We start from the raw sequence: 18453 nt of genomic DNA, 5'->3' as shown, positions 1-18453 counted from the left end.
CCACAGCATACTTCTAAAGAGATTCAGTGCTGACAAGAGGCCAAAGTGAGGCACATAAAGGTAGAAATGGTATTCTCTGTATCTCAGAGACTGCTTGACCAAATGTAACATTTAAATAAAGCCGGTTAAACAACGTGTGATGAAGTGGTTTCATTTTTCTTCACATTCACCTTTTTGTACTGCTGGTAGTTTATACCCAGAGGTTTCGGTGCACTGTTGCCATTAATAATGTTATATTACTTTTTAGCTTTATTGGAGTAGTTTGGTTTTTTTTACAGGGTGAAATGACATTAGAAGTTACAAAATAAAAACAGGAAGATGTACAAATTTTGGAGTTAGAAATAACTTATATGGAGCCAAATATACACAAACAACCAGAAATATGTCTCAGCAAAATGCAGAGATAAAGCCTGGGGTTTTCTACTGCCCAATGAGGAGGAGGAAAATGAGAAAAGCAGCAGTGTAAAAAAGGGGTATGGGTTTATAATATCCTTAAAGTTAGAGAAAGTTTAGGCCCACTCAGGAATTGCAGCTTCTTGACAACAGCTTCCAGGTTTCCTTCACAGTTAGTCGGAAGAAATTTCACAGTGTTTTGAGGAGAGTTCCTGTGAGACTCATGAAAAAATTAAAACTAACTCCAGGCTGCAGAAGCTCATTGCGCTGGGATCAGAATAGTTATATATGCACATACTTACTTCAACTCAGAATACTTAGATGATTCCCTATGTTTAGATGCAACTGGATCTCATCCAGGAATGCCTCAAATCCCCACCTCAATGTAATTTAAGAGCATCAACTGTGTCTTGCTAAAAGTGTTCACAACTCTTGACATTTCAGAGAAATAAGGTAACTCTCAACTGTGCAGGACAAAAAGTTGTTCTCTGATGTATCCTAATATCTTAAGTATGCTAAGTGAAAAAGTAAAATTGTGTAAATAAATCTTAGTATAAATATTGCTGTACTATAAAGACCTAAATTGCCAGGCTGGCTAAGGAGAGCATCTGAGAAGAAATCTGGATGAGGGGGTGGGGGGGTGTTGAGAGAATAGCTATCACTCACCCCACAAAATCGAGATCTAAATATAACTGAGAATTTACAGCAAGACTCTGAGATTGTTATTCACTCTGTTACTCTGATACTCATTTTTTTTTCAGTCAGAACCTGAGCTCTTCTCCAAAAAAGAAAAAGCTAAACTTTCAGTCTTTCAGTGTATTTAATCATATATAGTCATAGATCTGAATCTGTGGTTGTATTAGACCCATTAGCTTTTAAGGGTTTGGTTATTTGTCAAACACAGAAAAAGGAGGGTCTGTTTTTGAGAATCTATAACATCTAATCAAGATCCAGTCCATTAAACAGGTTTGTGCAATTAAAGCAGTTTAAATGTTCTAATTATAATAATCAGACGATTAAAACTCTGAAATTATGATTGGAGCATTCATGTTTCTCTTCTGACAGGTATTGTTAATAAAGTTTGTTGGAAAGTGCTCTTTTTAAAATGAGATCAACAATTAACTTTCAATTTTCTTGTTTCTGATAGCTGTAAAGTGGTTTCCCTAATGTGAGTGACCTCTCTGCCTTCTTTTAGGATGTTATTACAAGTCTCTGTGAAAATCAGGAGGCAGCTCATTCCCTGGGGTACAAAAAAAATTTAGATTTGATACCAGAACATAGAAGATTACTGTTAACAGAATAACAAAGCAACTGGGAAGGTGATAATGAGAAATGGAAGAAAAAAGGGGACAGACAGGGGAAAGGTTCATGCATTTCTATCCTATTTAAAAGATTTTTTTTTCCTATGTCCTGCCAATATTAAGCTCCATACAAAATAAAATGAGCCTATAGGACAAAATAGAAAAGTGCTGATGAATTCAAAGAGTATTTTGTATACTGTATAATAATGTAGATGACTAAGAGGTTGTTTTGCAGTTGAGGATGCTTCTTATCCAGTGGAATCAATACAAACAGATAGAGACAAACACAAACCTCTTATTATTAATCTTATTTATATTTTTATTAAAACATTATTAGCCTCCAACAAGTAAAGAATGTACATATGATAATAATGATAATAATAATAAACTGAAAAAACATCTTCAGTTTTTTAATTTATATTGTTTAAATTAATTTTTTCTCTTCTTTCTCTGAGTACGACTTACTCAGCCTTCAGGACTGGAAATACATTTTTGGAGGAATGTACAGTACAGAATAAAACAACAAAACAAACAAAAACAATCTTAAACTCTCTCAGTTTGTTCTTGTTTTAAAATCAACATATCTCATTTGTTTTGCAGAAGATAACGCCCATCAACCACCTTCTGCTTAGCTCCCTAACAACTTACACTTCCAGTGCATTTCAAATAGACTTGCATAACTGCATGGACTCCAACACAACCCAAAACTCCTGCTCTGTTAAATGGATTTGGTGCTATGTTGTTGTATGCAGCTGCTTTTATCAGACCTGTGACTAAAGCACCACAATGGTAGCCTTTACAAAGCTCAGGTTTGTTTTCTGCAGAATAAAATGCAGAAAGCCACCGACCTTGCTCCGGCAGGCTGCAGAGAGAGCATCACAGCTCATTTTTTTTGTCACTCTGCTCCTTTTCTCCATCTCTGCTTCGTACTCAGTGCTTTGTCATTTCCTGCTAGAATCTAAAGGAAATGCCACTGATGCACCATCAAAAAAGTGACATAAAAAGAAAAAAAAAATTACAACCTACTCACTGAAAGGAAACCAACTGTTCATTTCACAGAACACAATGCCATGGGGCTGCACAGTCTGCAGATATCATCTTAGTAAAGTTTATACTTTTAAAATATGTTAGACAATTAAAAACACGACAGCACAATTAAAAACAAAAAGATTTTTGATTTAGTCTGCACACTGCACTTAGAGTCAAGTGAAGGTTTACAGAATCTTCTGACAGGCAGGTGATGCTAAAAATCTCCATTGTTGATTCACTGCAGTTGATCTGCAGAGGACCAGCATTTTATCCTTCTCTCTCTTTCTTCTGAAGCATTCAGTCTGTATCTATTGGGGCAAAATCCGGTGCTGGCGGTCATGTGTCTATAACGTCCTGTGCCGGTGAAGGTTCGTGTGGCAGACTTGTTGCATTAGGCAGCGTCTGCGTGTGGCTGACGGAGTTCTGCTGTAGCTCCAACGCCATGGCGTTTTGTGGGTGGGGAAACTCCTTTACCTGTTTGCGGTACTCCAAGAAAGTGGAAGCCTTGGTGGCGATTGCCACCACATTCTTGCCGACGAAGATAGTAGAGACGCGGCTGTCTTGGAACAGCACCATGTTGACTCCACGTATGAGGATGGTGACCACATTTATTGTGACTAGGCTGAGGACCGGGTACAGCATCATCTTCTGGGGCGACATGTGCTCACCCTGCATGCTGATCTCGCTGAGGGACACGCAGGGCAGGATGAGCAGCAGAATGTAGCAGTAGAAGAACATCAGGCCTTCAGCCCATATGGGCAGACCTGTCCGCTGGGGCTCCCACAGATTGGCTTGGATGTCGAGCAGATCTAGCAGGTCCAGAGCAACCCAGAATAGTCGACTTCTCATGTCCTCCTTTTTCCGGAAAGTTCTCACATATTCCATGCTATCCAAAGCCACAAGAACCAAATACAAACCTGGCACACACACGGATAACAGCAAAGTCAAAGCTTTTCGTGCCACTGTTTCAAGACTCTTCCTGTCAGCCTTGCAATTCTGGAAGACAAAGTAGAGTTTTATCTCAAGGACAAAGATGTAGAGAAACCACAAGATCATGGCATATCCACGTCGGGCCGTGCGCACCTCGGCCCCAACCCACACCGCTACATAACGTAGCACAATGAGGAAGCAAACGTCCCCTACCAACACTATAATGCACACACCAATCTTCCTGGGACCCTGGTTTTGTTCAACCAGGTAGGCATCCATGAAGGCCATGCTCGTCATGATGACAATGGTTGTCAGGCACACGTGGCGTTTATCTGGGGGTGGCAAAACCATGATGAGGGCACTAATTGGCACTCCCTTTAAATCTGCAATATTCAAAAGTAAAAAATTAAAGTAGAAGTTGAGGCGCACTGTGGGCCTCCAAGCCTAAAAGGCTGGAAAATAGAGGGATTTAAGGTGCTCTGACTAAAGCAAATGTCCTAAAAGCAGGGGTAAAGATAAAACACCACTTTTAATGAGTGGCAAAGTTTTCCATAGAGAATGGTTTCCTTTTGAAGGGAGAGTTTTGTGTGAAGAGATGCTGGCTGTTGAATCCTCTCAGGCCAATTGAAAACAGGAGCCTACTCTTGTCAGTCAGCGCACTTCCATTGATCCAGCCCAGCCTCCCAGCAGCAGTTACAGCAAAGGGCTCTACACCCAACTCACCATGACTGATTGTAATCCGCACACAGTCAAATGAGGGATGCTCCTACAGCTGGCTTGCCTTCATTGACCTGTGATGGTATCATGGGACAAGGTGCTGCAGTGTTGTAATGTTTATGGAGGTGTTTATTTTTCGACGAGACGGTATCAGAAAATGTAGATAGGTGTGTTTGGCAGTTTTGCATGGATAAGAAATCCCTCTTCCGATACTCATAGAGCCGATTGCGCAGTGTGTGTGGCGTCTTGTGGTCCTGCAGTGTGTGAGGAAGGAAATGGAGGAGAGAAGGGAGAGGAGTAGGCAGTGGCCAGAAGCCCCCAGTCGCCATAAATCAAGGAGACAGCAGGTCAACGGCCCATGAGGCCTTGCGTCTGATGCTGGCTTCCCTGTAGGGAAGCTCTTCCTCTGGGCTGAAGATCCATCCTTCCTTGTGCCACGTGCCTGCTTCTCCAAAGCCTACAAGAGGGAGAAATAAAGAAGGGGGGAGGGAGAAAGAAACCTGTCAGCACTACTGGACCATATAACACAGTTTCATTGCCAACGGCCCATATATGAGAAGCAAAGTAATGTGTCAGCTCGGCTCAAACGTGCCCTGTTTCACTATTGATGGGACAGAACATATTGCTCCCGTAACACTGCTCCAGGATGTCATTACCACTCTATTGTCTGTGATGTGTCATGTGACATCTGGATGCATGGCTTAATAGGCTCCCATGGCAATGGCAATATATTCACCGTACTGTGCTGCCGTTTAATTCCGGCTCTTAAATTAATAGAGGACTTATTACAAGAACTTGTAGGAACCTAATTTTCAAGTCTCATACAGCAGCTAACTACTCAGAACTTGTATTTCCCTTTTTCATTATTACTTGGCAGGGAAATGAGATGAATGCTGGCCATGTGTTCATTTCCTGATAATATTTTTAGTTATCTTTGGGCTGTTTCCAATCTGCACATAGGAAACCACAATTACACTATCTACTCTGGAGGCTGCATGTCTACATTCTCATGGTAACATAAATGATTTTTTTTATTGCAGAAACATATTGCCACATTTTGAAAGGTTTAGAAAATAACTATTTTTATTTTTAGCACATTTTTATAGTAAAGAAAAAAACTAATAATAAGAATTGCATTCTTATTGTTTCTTAGCAGGTGCAGGGTTTGTGAAAGGCCATGCCTTTTTCCTCAATAAGACCTGTTATGAGCTGTTCAGAATAAGTTGAGATTGTCAGTCCAAAATCAATCTAATGATCCGATTTAATTAAAAAATAGCTCACCAGACTCAAATCAACCTTATTTTATGACAGTCTTTAAACTAAAATTTACAAAAGGGTTTCCTACAGATTTTTTATTAAAAAAATATCATTTTTAAAGTTCTCTTTCAACAAACAAAACCTCTGATACATACATAGTACAGTATCTTTGTACGGTCTGTCTATTTGTGTTTTGTATTCTGTATGTTACATCAATCATAAAACAAGAAATTGTTTGATTTAGCTTCATCCTACCGATCGGTAAAGGCTTATTTCAGAGTGTTCTTAGTAAATGGCTTTTCAAACAACTGCAATTAGTTCTATTTCAAAGTCTGATTCTTCCGGTGCAACTTGTAACCTTTCATGTTTCTATGCTCCTGCTAAAACAACAAAAATTTTATTTCACAGTTAATACCAACAGTTTTGATGTGTTAAATAAAAAAAAATGGAATGAAGATACACCACCATGTAGAAAGCATATTACTTATTTTATGTATATATTATATTTATATATTATTAAAATCTTCTAAACAATAATAAGGAAACCTTAATATGTTTAAGCTTCATTTTCTGTAAATCTTCTTAATTACTGATAGAAAAAGTAGCATGGGAAGGTTTTCCAATGTCAATAAATATATTTTAATTACATTTTTCATTACATTTTTTCAGTGAGATGGTGATGGTGATGGTGCGATGAACAATTTGTTTTTTAAACATCTTTACCAAATGCTTCAGTAAATAATAATAACAATGATAATAATTGAAGTTCATTGATCTCACATTGGAGAAATTCACTCTGTATTTAACCCATCCCCTTGAGAAGCAGCGGTCTGCCATTGTGGGGCGCCCGGGGAGCAGTGTGGGGTTAGGGGTCTTGCTCAGAGACCCAGAGTAGCAGCCTGTGGGAGTGGGGCTCGAACTTAGAACCTCAGGATTCCAAGCCCTAACCACTAGGCTGCCCCTCCCCTAAATAGACCTAGAATTGTGTGAAGGTTTTATTGAGGAATAACAAGTGATTTGTGATTGGTACAGAAAACGTGTCCTGCAACTCAAAGTTTAAACTTACCAGGTGGATATAGATGAGAATAAACTTTGTTTTTATTCCAGTTAGATGAATATTTACTCCCCGATGTTCTATCTGTATTCAGTGACCTGCTAAATATTTAACTACCATGCTTGTTAGAGCATGCGACAGGATGGATTTGAGAAGGCTCAAAGGGAATCTTTGAAAATATATAAAAGCCAACCTCTGCCAGGTGCCGAATGCCCAGCAGGAATCTACCTTGGGGATTGGTCTCATCCATAAATAAAGCAGCATGTGTAAACATTAGCATGAACACAGAATGGGGCCAGGTAACAGTAATGTTAACTGTGTTAACTGAGCAGAAACATCTCCCTCTGTTCAAATTTGCTTAATTTTAGCAGAAGCCTGAATTTGTCGTTCTGCTTTGTTCTATCGACTCCTGCTGTCACTTGATCCTTCAGGCAAAACACTTCTGAATAACATTAGTGTTTAATTCTGCCTAGATAGAATTTAAATCAGAGAAGTGATTTTTCTCATTTTTAAAAGCTCTGACAGTTATAGTTATGGCTTAATAAAGTTACTTTGAAAACTTCTGTAATGCAGATACCCCAAAATACTCTCTCAATCTGGAAAAGGAGCAATTAGGATCATTAAGTTAATGTACTGACCCAGAAAGAAACTGAATTTAATATGTAATATTCTCTTTAACTTAACATGCCTGGCAAACTAATTGCTTTCCTTCAGCCTGTTCTAGTTTTTCTCATTGCATTGAAAGAATAATGAAATTCTAAAAAGTTAATCAGCCTGCACCAGTGCTGAGAACTTTATAAAGCTGTACTCTGACATATTGAGTTCCTGCAACTAATAGCTACACTAAAAATGACAGTAACAGTCATTAGTCATTTTGATCAAACAAACACAACAGCATGTTTACTTTAGTGCATCTGTTTTCAAAGGAGGCTGTAGGGATGCAAATATGGTCAAAACTGGGGATACCTTTAGAGATTTGTTATAATCATCTCACAATGAGGCAATGCATCCATCTGAGCAGTCATAATCTACAAAGCATTAGCCCCTGTATGAGATGTGCCATGAGCACCTGGAAAAAACAAGACATATATCAGTTGTTCTAAAGACAATTTTCTATGGCTTTTGTGTGTCCTGTCCGGGGATTGAAGCCAAAAATGGGGAAACCCACTCCGTCCCTCCTTACTCCATGGCTGCCTTGTGATACTAATGTTAATTTTTTTTAATCAAATTTTTCTAGTAGGAGCATAAATAAACAACTGCTTTGCCATTTTCTAAACATTCTGCACTACATCCATCATTTTATTGGCAATGTATTATCTTGGGCTTGAAAATTAACATGAAACATATCTTTATAGATAGAAAGATCAAATTTTGCTGAGCGATAAATTGTCCCAGAAATGATTGCAATAAACAATAATGTTGTCATTCAGTTTAATTTCAGAGTGCTCCCACAATGTAGCTGTGCAGCTGTCACGTTAAGCAGTTCCAGATCTTTAAAAAAAAAATTTATCTAGCATTTTCCCAGCTTGCTACTCCTCTGTCATGAGTTTGTTAAGAGGGGAGGAGTGAGTGGAGACCGATGCACTGGAGGGAAACCTTTTGTTATTTAGGCTCTTTAGAAAGGCAGGAGGAGAAACAAAAGACAAACAAACAAGCGAAAGTATATTATTGAGTTCATTTAAGTGTATTATATGATTTTTTAAAATCATATTATCTATTAATTTATTGTTTGTTGTGAAAGGCCAGGCCCTAACTACTCTATCTTGACCTAAAAAATATATCTCAAAATAAGGTAATGCTTGGGTTGAAAGGTATATAAGTAGTAGTGCTATAAAGTTCCTTTTTTTAAAAGGCAGCAAATTTTGTTCTATTTTATTTTATCCCATTTTGACGGAAAAAGACATGTAATGTAAAACATGTCCAAATGATAAGAGGATGATTTTCCTGATAGATTATTGTGGAAGAAGTGTTACTCAGCTGTTATGAAAAATAAGTGGCATATCTAAACTGGTTTACTATCTGTCACAGTCTATGGGAAAATCAAAAGTTTCATATAGTCCAAGCAGGCTTTAAATCTTGATAATTGCTAATATCCATTGAGAATATCTGTTTCAAGCAACTCAAGAGTTGGAAAAACAGCAGCTCTTTGCAATTGGTTTGAGGGCAGCCATGGCTAAGCTAAAGGGTAACCTGCATCTGCACACTGTGTGCACAAAGATTAAAAAAAAGAGCAATAGGCCCTTGGGTCTAAATATTTCAAGCCCCAGTGCAAAGTATCATTTAAAATATATGATCTTCTGCATTGTGAAATATCGTGGATGATGCAGTCATGCTCCAAAAAGTGAACCCTGTGCTGGCCAGGACAATACTGAGAGGTGAAAAAAACATCCATGATCCCCACCAACAGCATCCGGTTGAATCTAGGCATTGGTTGCATCATCTTTAAGCAGACAGTCAGAGGGACACGGCTGGGTTGCAAGGATTGTAGACCAAGGCGGAGTCCACTTCTCAAAGATAAGGTGCACAAAAACTCACTTAGTCTTTTGCAAATACTCATCTGGAGCAAGAATAAGGCTTCTAGTAATCTACTTGATAGTTAGATGAAAATAATGACTGGATTTACCAAAACTGTGAACCATTCATTTGGCATGAATAAGACAAAACCTTTTAAACTAAGAACAACATCTCCACCAAACATAGTTTACACTGATAACCAATGCAGATTACAACCAAAATGTTACTTACAAAAAGGCAGAAGAGGTTATCTAATACTAATTAAACGGTAAATAAAATAATAATGATGCAATAGTGATCATAATGGACCCCTTTTAAATGAATATGATGGCATGGCATGATAATTAACTAGGTCACCAGGGGGATTTAATAAAGGACATACAAATGCAATACTAACACCCCCTATTGCTTTGGGGTTGTTCTCAGGTCAACAGACCAGTGAACCTTATCATAATAAATAGCACCATGAAAAAAAACAATAAATAAATCAGACAGTCATTAAAAAAACTTGGCCTTGGGAAACAGTGTATATTACATCATGGAAACGCCGAAAGACGTTCCGCAGAAAAATAAATAAATAAATAAATAAATAAATAAATAAATAAATAAATAAATAAATAAATAAATAAATAAATAAAATAAAATAGTAGACAAAAGGTTTAGGTTTGGTAGTAACCTTTACTTCATTCTAAATTCAACTGAGAACAAATGCAGAGACCATCTAACCTGGTTGGAGTCAACTTCTAAAAATAAAAAAAACAGTGGAGGTATGCAAAAAGTCTCAACAACTATAAGAATTCTTTTTACTGTAATTACCAAAAAAAGTTATTTCTACAAATTACTAGAAAAATCCTAAAAATAATTGTGGATAGGACTTTCATCTTTTAAATTTAAAAAAGCAGAGAAGTATTTCTTTTTTTCCACAATAACACATCACCATCTTGTTATATTCTGGAAAACCTGAAAATATCACTTTAAAAAGATAAATAATTTCAAGTCAAAATTTACAAAGGGTTTGAATTACTTCAGAGTTGATTGTATTTAAGTACAAGGACAAAGAGTTTTGGTACAGCACATTCAGTTTGGTTTGTGAGTACTGAATAAAATACAGCATTGTTTTAGGCATGTGTATATGAGGAGTATTAAGGTGAGCAACTAAATCTGCAAAAATGCTTTGACTGCAGATCAAAAGTTTAATCTCTACCCAGAGTTTCTTAAAAAAAAAAACAAAAAAAAAAAACACCTTTGTGAGAGCAGAATATACCCCCTTCCCATTGGACACTTTTAGCCTAAATCAGTAGCCACAGCTGTTAGTATAACAGTCCATGCTGTTGTGGCACCAGCTGCCTGTATTGATGCTCTTCCTCTAGGTTTTAATTGAAATCCTGTTCATCATAGGAAATATATTTTGTTTTCTGTAAGATTGATCTAATTATCATTCCAGATAATTGAAACAACTCAGAATCTCTGCATGTTTCATGTTATGGAATCTGCAAATATGTTAATGAGTCCTTTGTTTCCCCTTTGCAGCTTTGCTGACAAATACATAAAAAACAGGCCATTGCAGCAGAATGAGCTGTCCACTGAGAGGAACACAGTAAGAAAAGTAACACAGAAATAACATATATGTTTCAGCTACTATCCTAATATATTGCCAATAACATGCAAACAAATGCTAAAATTAGTTACAATTTTGCATCACCCTGCAGGTTAGAACATAATAGAATAGGACAGTTTGCAATGATTAGCAATGTAGATGACAAAAAAATGTCACTTAAAAAAAAAGCAGATGTTATTTAATTTTAAGTAAACATCAAATAAAATAATAATGATACAAAAGTGATCATAATGGACCCCTTTTAAATGAATATGACGGCACTGCAGGATCATTAACTAGGTATTCCCAAATATAACCAGGGGGATTTAATAAAAGACAAACAAATGCAAAACTAAGCATAAATATTATTTCAATAATGGAGTCAGTTTCAATTACCCAACATTTTCCCCCTCTTTATGTTTTCTCTATCATAATTACAGTACACCCTTAATGTCCCTCAATATTTTCCTCACTAACCATTGCTAATTCAAGTGCATTGTAATAATGCTTCCAAGATTTTTTTTACTTTATTGTTTTTATCTATATATCGCTTACATTGCTAAAAATACATCCCATTTCATTATCCATACACTAATCACATATTTCCTTCTTAGTTTTTAATTTTTTTATTTGCCAAACCCCTACTGCTTCCCTTTTAAGAGTAATGATTGTGTTTTTCTTGTTGATAATATTGAATACTTTATTTATTTCAAAAACTAATTTCACAAGCTGAAACACAATATAGGCTTATTACAATTACTTATGTTTTTCAAGCATTTATTTCTGTTTTTTTTAAATGATTTTCTGCCAACAGCTAATGCTATTGTAGAATATGTAGAATAATATAGAATGTAATAAAAAACCTTTTTGCTTTTTTGTTCATTGAAAATGAAGCTGTTACTGTATATCTAAAAGATAAGAATTTGTAATTATAAAAAAAAACAACTCTCCCTAATATTTTGTTTATCTTCATAAGCAGTTTTATTGTTATTTAAAGGATTGTTAAGAGATATAAGCAAAATATGGATTATGTATTCTTTACCTACCATGTACCTTAGGCAAATGGCAATAAGCTTTAACTTTAACTACTATTTAATGGACGTTTGAAGCTTGGTGGGTGTTTGCTGATGATTGTTTAGTTTTCTCTTGTCTAGTGTTCTTTTGATGTAATTCTTGAGTGTTCAGTCCCATTCGGTTTTTTGTCCTGCGCCCTTTTAATTATTTGTAGTAGTTTATATGGTTTAGCAGGTTCAGATATCATCTGGTTTAAAAGTCTTTTCAATTATTACACATGTTTGTCATACCATGTCAAGAGATGTATCATCATTTTCTAAATGCTCTTTCAGATGCACATGAGCTACACATAGTTAAGATTGCCAAGAAAATAAAAGGGTTATTTTAGATTCAAATGAGTTTACCTGCAGATTATTACAGATTGCAAGCTGTGCATTAGCTAAGAGGGAAACACTCTTTGATTATTTTCCCTAAGTAGCCTCAGCCTCCTGGTCCCTCAAATCTGCAGCAAAACCAGTTATTACACACCTGTTTTCCATCCAACAATCACCCTCGCCAGATATACTCCATGGTTTCCTAAATCCTCTCTGGAACTCACTCCTGTTGCTCTACTTTCTGTCAGTACTGGGGTTTTCTGACACACTCAGTTTCCACCCAAACTCCATTTGACTCCTCTTATGTGCAGTTTATAATAAACATTGTTCAACTACCTTATAGGTTACACAACATTAGAAGGTTTTGATAACAAAGGCAGTTATGAAATCGAAATACCCAAAGCTTGAGGAAAACAGATTTAAACTCTGAAGGTCAAAGCCCAATTGTTTGCCCTCCTGAACATTGCATATAGAACAATTGCTAACATTTTAGCAGCATTGATTGACCTGCAGCTTTAGCTGAATTTGAGAGCAAAATGTAGGTATTGTGAATTGTTCCATAAGTATGTTTACGTCTGTTATTCCGATACTTCTATTTCTTTTCCATCATGGCTAACTGAGCTCACTGTGGGAGAGTTTTAAGTATGCCATGAATAAACATGAGTTTGTTTTCAGACCTGCGGTGTGAAATCACTGAGGGAAAATTGGCCTCTTTGAATATGATTTTTGAGAGGTTATCTTTCATCAGGCAACCCCATCATTTAAAAAGCCCACTGTATACGCTAATAGATCCAGAGAAAATGCATCTTTTATAAGTGCCTTGTGACACTTTTGATTGGTGCCCTTGAGTGTAGAGAGAGAAAATAACTGGGTATCTGAAAAGCATCTTGATTTATGGCCAGGCAGAGAAAGCCCAGCATATGAGTGGGAATACCAGAATTAGCCTAAATTGTAATCCAAGTATGAATTTGATTGTTCAAACCCCATTATGTGGAGCAGCGCCTAAGTATGAGATTAAATTCACAAGATGGTGATTAATTGAGTGATTAACAGAATGGTGAGAATCATTAACATACAATAAAGAGGACAACACCCGCATATAAGTAGCATCATAGAACCACCAAAGTGCCATTCATTATCAAAAATGCTTTTAAATTATTTCCCAAATGAACAGATTAGAACCTGCGCTTTAAATGAGAGTGGTAAATTAAGTCCCTTCAGACACGCGTGAATTATGATTGGAGCAGAAGAACATCGATCCCAGTAAACCATTGGCGTAATTCGGTTTGAGCAATAAAACTTGAGGCAAGAGATTAGATTAGAAGATTATTAATATATTCAGTCTTAGTCTTATGAAATGACAGCAAGCATTAACAGCATCTTTTAGCGCTCTCTGAGCTATATTTATAACACATAGCTCAAGGCTGAAGATCAGTCATGGATGTTAACAGAATTAGAAAGAAATTTAGGAAAAATTGTCCACTGATATGAGATTGGACAGATGTGACAACCCTCATTTCACATCTTTGCTTGAATTCTTTTTCCTTGTAGGAGCAAAGGGCCTTTGAGGGGAGCGCTCCCTGTAAAGCTCTCCTAACGGGCTTTAATCACAGCATACTAATTATGGTGAACCATAAATAGTGAAGATGGAAGGCTGTGAACTGGTAGGACAACATTCTCCAACAAGGGAAAGCTAGGATACCATCTGTAGTCTAGGTTCTTATACCTATAAGCAGGAAGAACTTCTGTATCAGTGAGTTTTAGCAAATTTGTCTCTGCTAGAGCAGCCACTGAAGATTATTTTGCTAAATGATTAATCTGTGGATTAGTTTTTCAATGAATTGATTAATAATCAGAAAGAAAAAGGTGCCTTAAAGAATACATTCATAATTTAAACCAGGTGAAGGTAAAAGCTAAGCCCCTTAAGTAGAAGTTGAATAATCATGGACAAAAAAAGTTTTTATCTTCAATGTATGTTTATTTTTTTGTTGTTTTTAAACAATTTTGTAATAATTACAACTCTGAGGGCGCTGCTTATAGCTGATGTTAAGATTTAGAACCTGTATTCTCAAGCTGACAATTAATCAATTACTAAACTAGTTAAACACTTTTTTGCAATAAACGATTAATCACGATTAATCTGATCAATTGTTTCAGCCGTATTGCCCACTCATGTACCTTCATATGGATCACAAAAGAAAAAAGATGTAGCAGAAATTAAAGCCAATGCATTGGGGAGATGTGCTCTTTAAGTATTTGTGTACTCTTTTCAGTTCTTTTTTTTCAGGCTTAGCTTTATTTGAATAGGAGTTTATGTGATAGAATCTAATAAAGTTTTGCTTTATTGTGAAGCTGCGCAACTGAAATCTCAAAAGAGTGGCATACGTTAGTTTGTGGAAACATCTTCTATTTTAAATACAGGTCTTCACTTGCTTTGGTCTTTTAGAGAAAGAAAGTTATATGGGCTTGTCTAAAACCTCAGTAGTGTTTCTAGTGAAGGATCCAACTTGTACACTTAAGTTTGTCCTGCTTTAAGATCAACCTTCACTCAAGTAAGTGAGTGAAAGTTGTTTGCAGACTCTGTTAAGCCCTTTATTTTTAAAGCCCTAAACAATTTCTTCCAGCTAAGTTGTTGATCCGTTCTTCCTGTTACTAATGTAAATTAGCTATCTGCTAAATCATGTTCTGTTTGCCCAAATTACCAGTGTAACTGGATGGACAAGTTGTGGTGAGTTTTTATTGCTGTTATTTCCCTACATTTATCCTTGACCTTATTCTGTGCATTTTGTTATTTGTAATAATAATTGTTCATAAATGTTCTTCCACAATATATTACAAATATTTAAAGTCGTGACAAACCAGCTGGATTTCATTTTAGATGAAAATACAGACAGGAGTTAACAGTCACCTGAAATAAGCAGCTCTACCTTGTTAGGAGCTTTCTGCTGACTCACTGCTCCTTCATATAGTGGTTTACTTAAGGAATATAATAAATTAAATGACTTTCTTGTAATGGGTGATATACATCTATAAATCATGATTTTTTTCTAGTTATAGAGGTTTATATAAAGCATGTCAAAGCATTCATATTGAATAAATATTTTTCTCATAGTTGCTTCATCTGGTCTGTTCCTGTTTGGCTGTGACTCCATCCTGGAGAGAAATATCAGCTGCGCTGCTGCGATGAACACCTTTGTTTATAGATGTTCGAGACTGGCCTGTTTTTCAGTGTAGTCCTCTCTCTGGTGTATCTCTGCTTCTTTCTCTATGTCTGCTTCTGTCTCCTTGAACCCCAGTCGGCCTTGGCAGATAGCGGCTCACACTGAGCATGGTTCTGCTGGAGGTTTCTTTCTGTTAAAAGGGAGTTTTTCCTCTCCACTGTCGCTACAAGCATGCTTGGTGTGAGGGATTGTCTGCCTCTGGTGAAGACAACAAAGAAAGAATGCTTTGTCGCAAAATTATATTCGCTGGGGCTGCACTGCTCACCTTGTTTGTGTTCCTGTAAGTGCATGTGCGCCACTGGAATTATAGATGAGATGGTACCCAGCTCTCCCTCCTCCTGACATGCCCTGGGTTACACCTTCTAAGCAGTATTTCTCAAATATTATATGCGGGTGAAAGTAACGCTCTGGAGTGACATAAGTAGTGTTTTATTAACTACTGTAAGTGTTGCTAGATGGCTTGTAGTATTGTTTTATACAGACTTGATCGATTGGTAAGTATTTAATCCAAGCAAGACTTTTATTAACTCAAAAATGTTCTGACACATTGTTCTCTTTTTAAGGCTTGTGAGGTTGTTCTTGTTTACAGCAGAATAAAAAAATCATTTTATATCTGCAGCTGTGGCCAATGTGTTTTCTTTTTTACCTGCAGGCTTTAAAGACATAAATGTTTATGCTTTTGAATTGCAGTGTTTTCATATAACAATATGGCACCGAAAGAATTAATCCGATTTTTTTTCTTCACATAATTCCAAAATTGCAAGGATAATCTATTGTTTACTTTGAAGCCAGCATCACCGCAACAGGATGGCAAAGGTCCCCAGAGTGGGCCGTTTTGTACAATATTCATGTCGGGTTGTCTTCATTAGGCCTAGAATGGGGACCATATGTTGTCTTGGCAAATTGCCATGTTTGTCATCCCGGCAGGTTTACTTCACCATCCTTTGTGCAACTGTACAGTCAGTGCTTGGCTGATTTTGGCAGATGCTGCAGACTTTTAGCTTCCCCAGTACGCAGACTACAGCTCAGCTAAACAAATGCTCTGAGCACAAAAACTTAACCAATGTGCACATGAGTTTATGGGAGTAGGCAAGACGCTGGAAAGTTCAGAGGACTGTAGTCAGTGAATAAGATTCTTTTTCCATTCGAGATGCACTGGCCTACAGTATGTTGAAATCTGCTGAGACTAAAAACCAACCTGGCTACAATTAAAACCACTGGAGTAGTCTAAAACACTGTATTCAATGGTTTACCAAAGTCTCAATTGGGGTTTTAGCTTTAATTAGGTTTAAGAGCATCAAGCGGTCAAACTGTTCCATGACATTTACCAGCCTTTTATTGGGATGTTGGGTAAGAAAGATGAAGAGAAAAAAAAATGTAAATAAATTAATTTATTGTGTACAAAGAAGAGTAAAACTGCACTAAATCAAAAAAAAAAAAATCTACAGCTCTCTAAAAGCAGGCTTTTCAGATGTTCTACCCGTGTCACACTTGCGTATGTGCCTTTAATTCAATAATGAATCAGGTATGCAATTTCATCCCCAACAAGGCCAGGTAACCAGTGTTACTTTTAGCAAATTGGCCCACTACCCTGAAATGCACTACATGAGAACTTAATTACAAACATAGACTGTGTATGCAGTCCCAAGATCTTCATGTGATCATTAGGTTTGGAGAAGGAAAAGAACACAGATGTTGATCTCAAAGGCAAGAAGGGATATTATCTGATCAAGTACTAGTGCATTGCATGCAGTGGTGTCAAAAGTACACACATTTGTTACTTAAGTAGAAGTATAGATACTGCAGTTTAAAAACAGTCTGGTAAAAGTTTAAGTATAAACTTGACCTCTTCACTCAAGTAAAAGTGAAAAAGTGCTCAAAAAAACTACTTAAAGTATAAAAGTATAAACTAACCTTAAAAAAAAAACAGCCAGATGCCACTATATGAATTGAAAGCTCAATTTTTCGATTCCGATAAGTTCTCGCCTGTGAAAGACCTTTCGACATCTTTTTCTGAATCCGTCATTGTAGCATGGCATAGACAATTCACGTTTGCAGTTTGAAGAACACCTGCTTGCTTCTGAGGATTTCCTTTGGCATCAGCACACATTTGATGAATAGCTAACCAATGAGTGTTTGCGTTATATGACTCACCAATTACAGTTTTCACTATATATGGATGGCTTCAATGATCTGCATTGGATGGCGCACATGATGTGAAATAAATATTTACAAACATTAAACCAGGGGTAACCAATTAAAAATCAGTGGGGCGAATAGAGGAAATCATCAACTAGTAAAGGTTCAGAGACATTTTTAATGATCTGTTACTTTAAACCAAATTTATTACTGAGATAAAATGAGCTGTTTATGCATTCATGTTATACATTGAATTTTTTAGCTCTGCAGAAAAGGTGGCTGGATACAATCTTTATTTTTCTTCAGAAACTGTATGCCTCCAGGACTCAGAGGTGAGCAGGAAAGATTGCAGCTAACTCCTTTCATGTTAGACACAAACTGCCTCAGACAATCCTCTCTGGCAAGGGGAAGCTGTCCATCAGGATGAAAGCATTCTGCCACAATAACAGTTTCTTATCATCTGCATATAGCCTCATTAACAAAACCCTTATACATCACTAAAACTTTGCTTTTGAAACTAGTACAACTATCTCTGCGCAAGTAAATAATATTTAATTTACTCCTGCTGTTATTGAATATTATTAATACTGTATCTGCTATGTATGCCCTGTTTAAAATTCTCCATCCCTATAAATATTCCTACACAAATTATATATATCAAATTGTATTTACCCACGTCACAAATTTTTTCTTGCGTTATACTAATACTGCTTTTCATACTGTGTAATCAGTTTACCAACCTAATCAGTTATAAACTATTAATTCATAAAATATTTAAATATTTTCGAGCAGGAAAGTACACCTTAAAAAGTTTATCTTAAGGTGTACTAAAAGTTAAGTATGGTGTTGAATAATATTATGACTGTAGTTTTAAAAGTGGTGTTTTTAAAGTGATGATGACCCTCTGATAGAC

The 18453-nt window shown here is 36.5% G+C and overlaps 1 protein-coding gene across 2 annotated transcripts in view; it reads right to left on the bottom strand.

The window, feature by feature from the left end:
* Positions 1-2038: 2038 nt before the first annotated feature.
* Positions 2039-18453, bottom strand: part of tmem121 (transmembrane protein 121) — an 80572-nt gene continuing 64157 nt past the window's right edge. For both annotated transcript variants that reach the window (XM_015368913.1, XM_015368908.1), the window contains one exon: positions 2039-4827. In XM_015368913.1, coding sequence (XP_015224399.1) covers positions 3060-4004 — 945 coding nt within the window. In that variant the 5' untranslated portion in view covers positions 4005-4827 and the 3' untranslated portion in view covers positions 2039-3059. The remainder of the gene's footprint in view (positions 4828-18453) is intronic.

Source organism: Cyprinodon variegatus, unplaced genomic scaffold, assembly GCF_000732505.1.
Source record: "Cyprinodon variegatus isolate N-32 unplaced genomic scaffold, C_variegatus-1.0 Scaffold37, whole genome shotgun sequence".
Lineage (NCBI taxonomy): Eukaryota > Metazoa > Chordata > Actinopteri > Cyprinodontiformes > Cyprinodontidae > Cyprinodon > Cyprinodon variegatus.
This window is presented reverse-complemented; position numbering and strand designations above follow the sequence as displayed.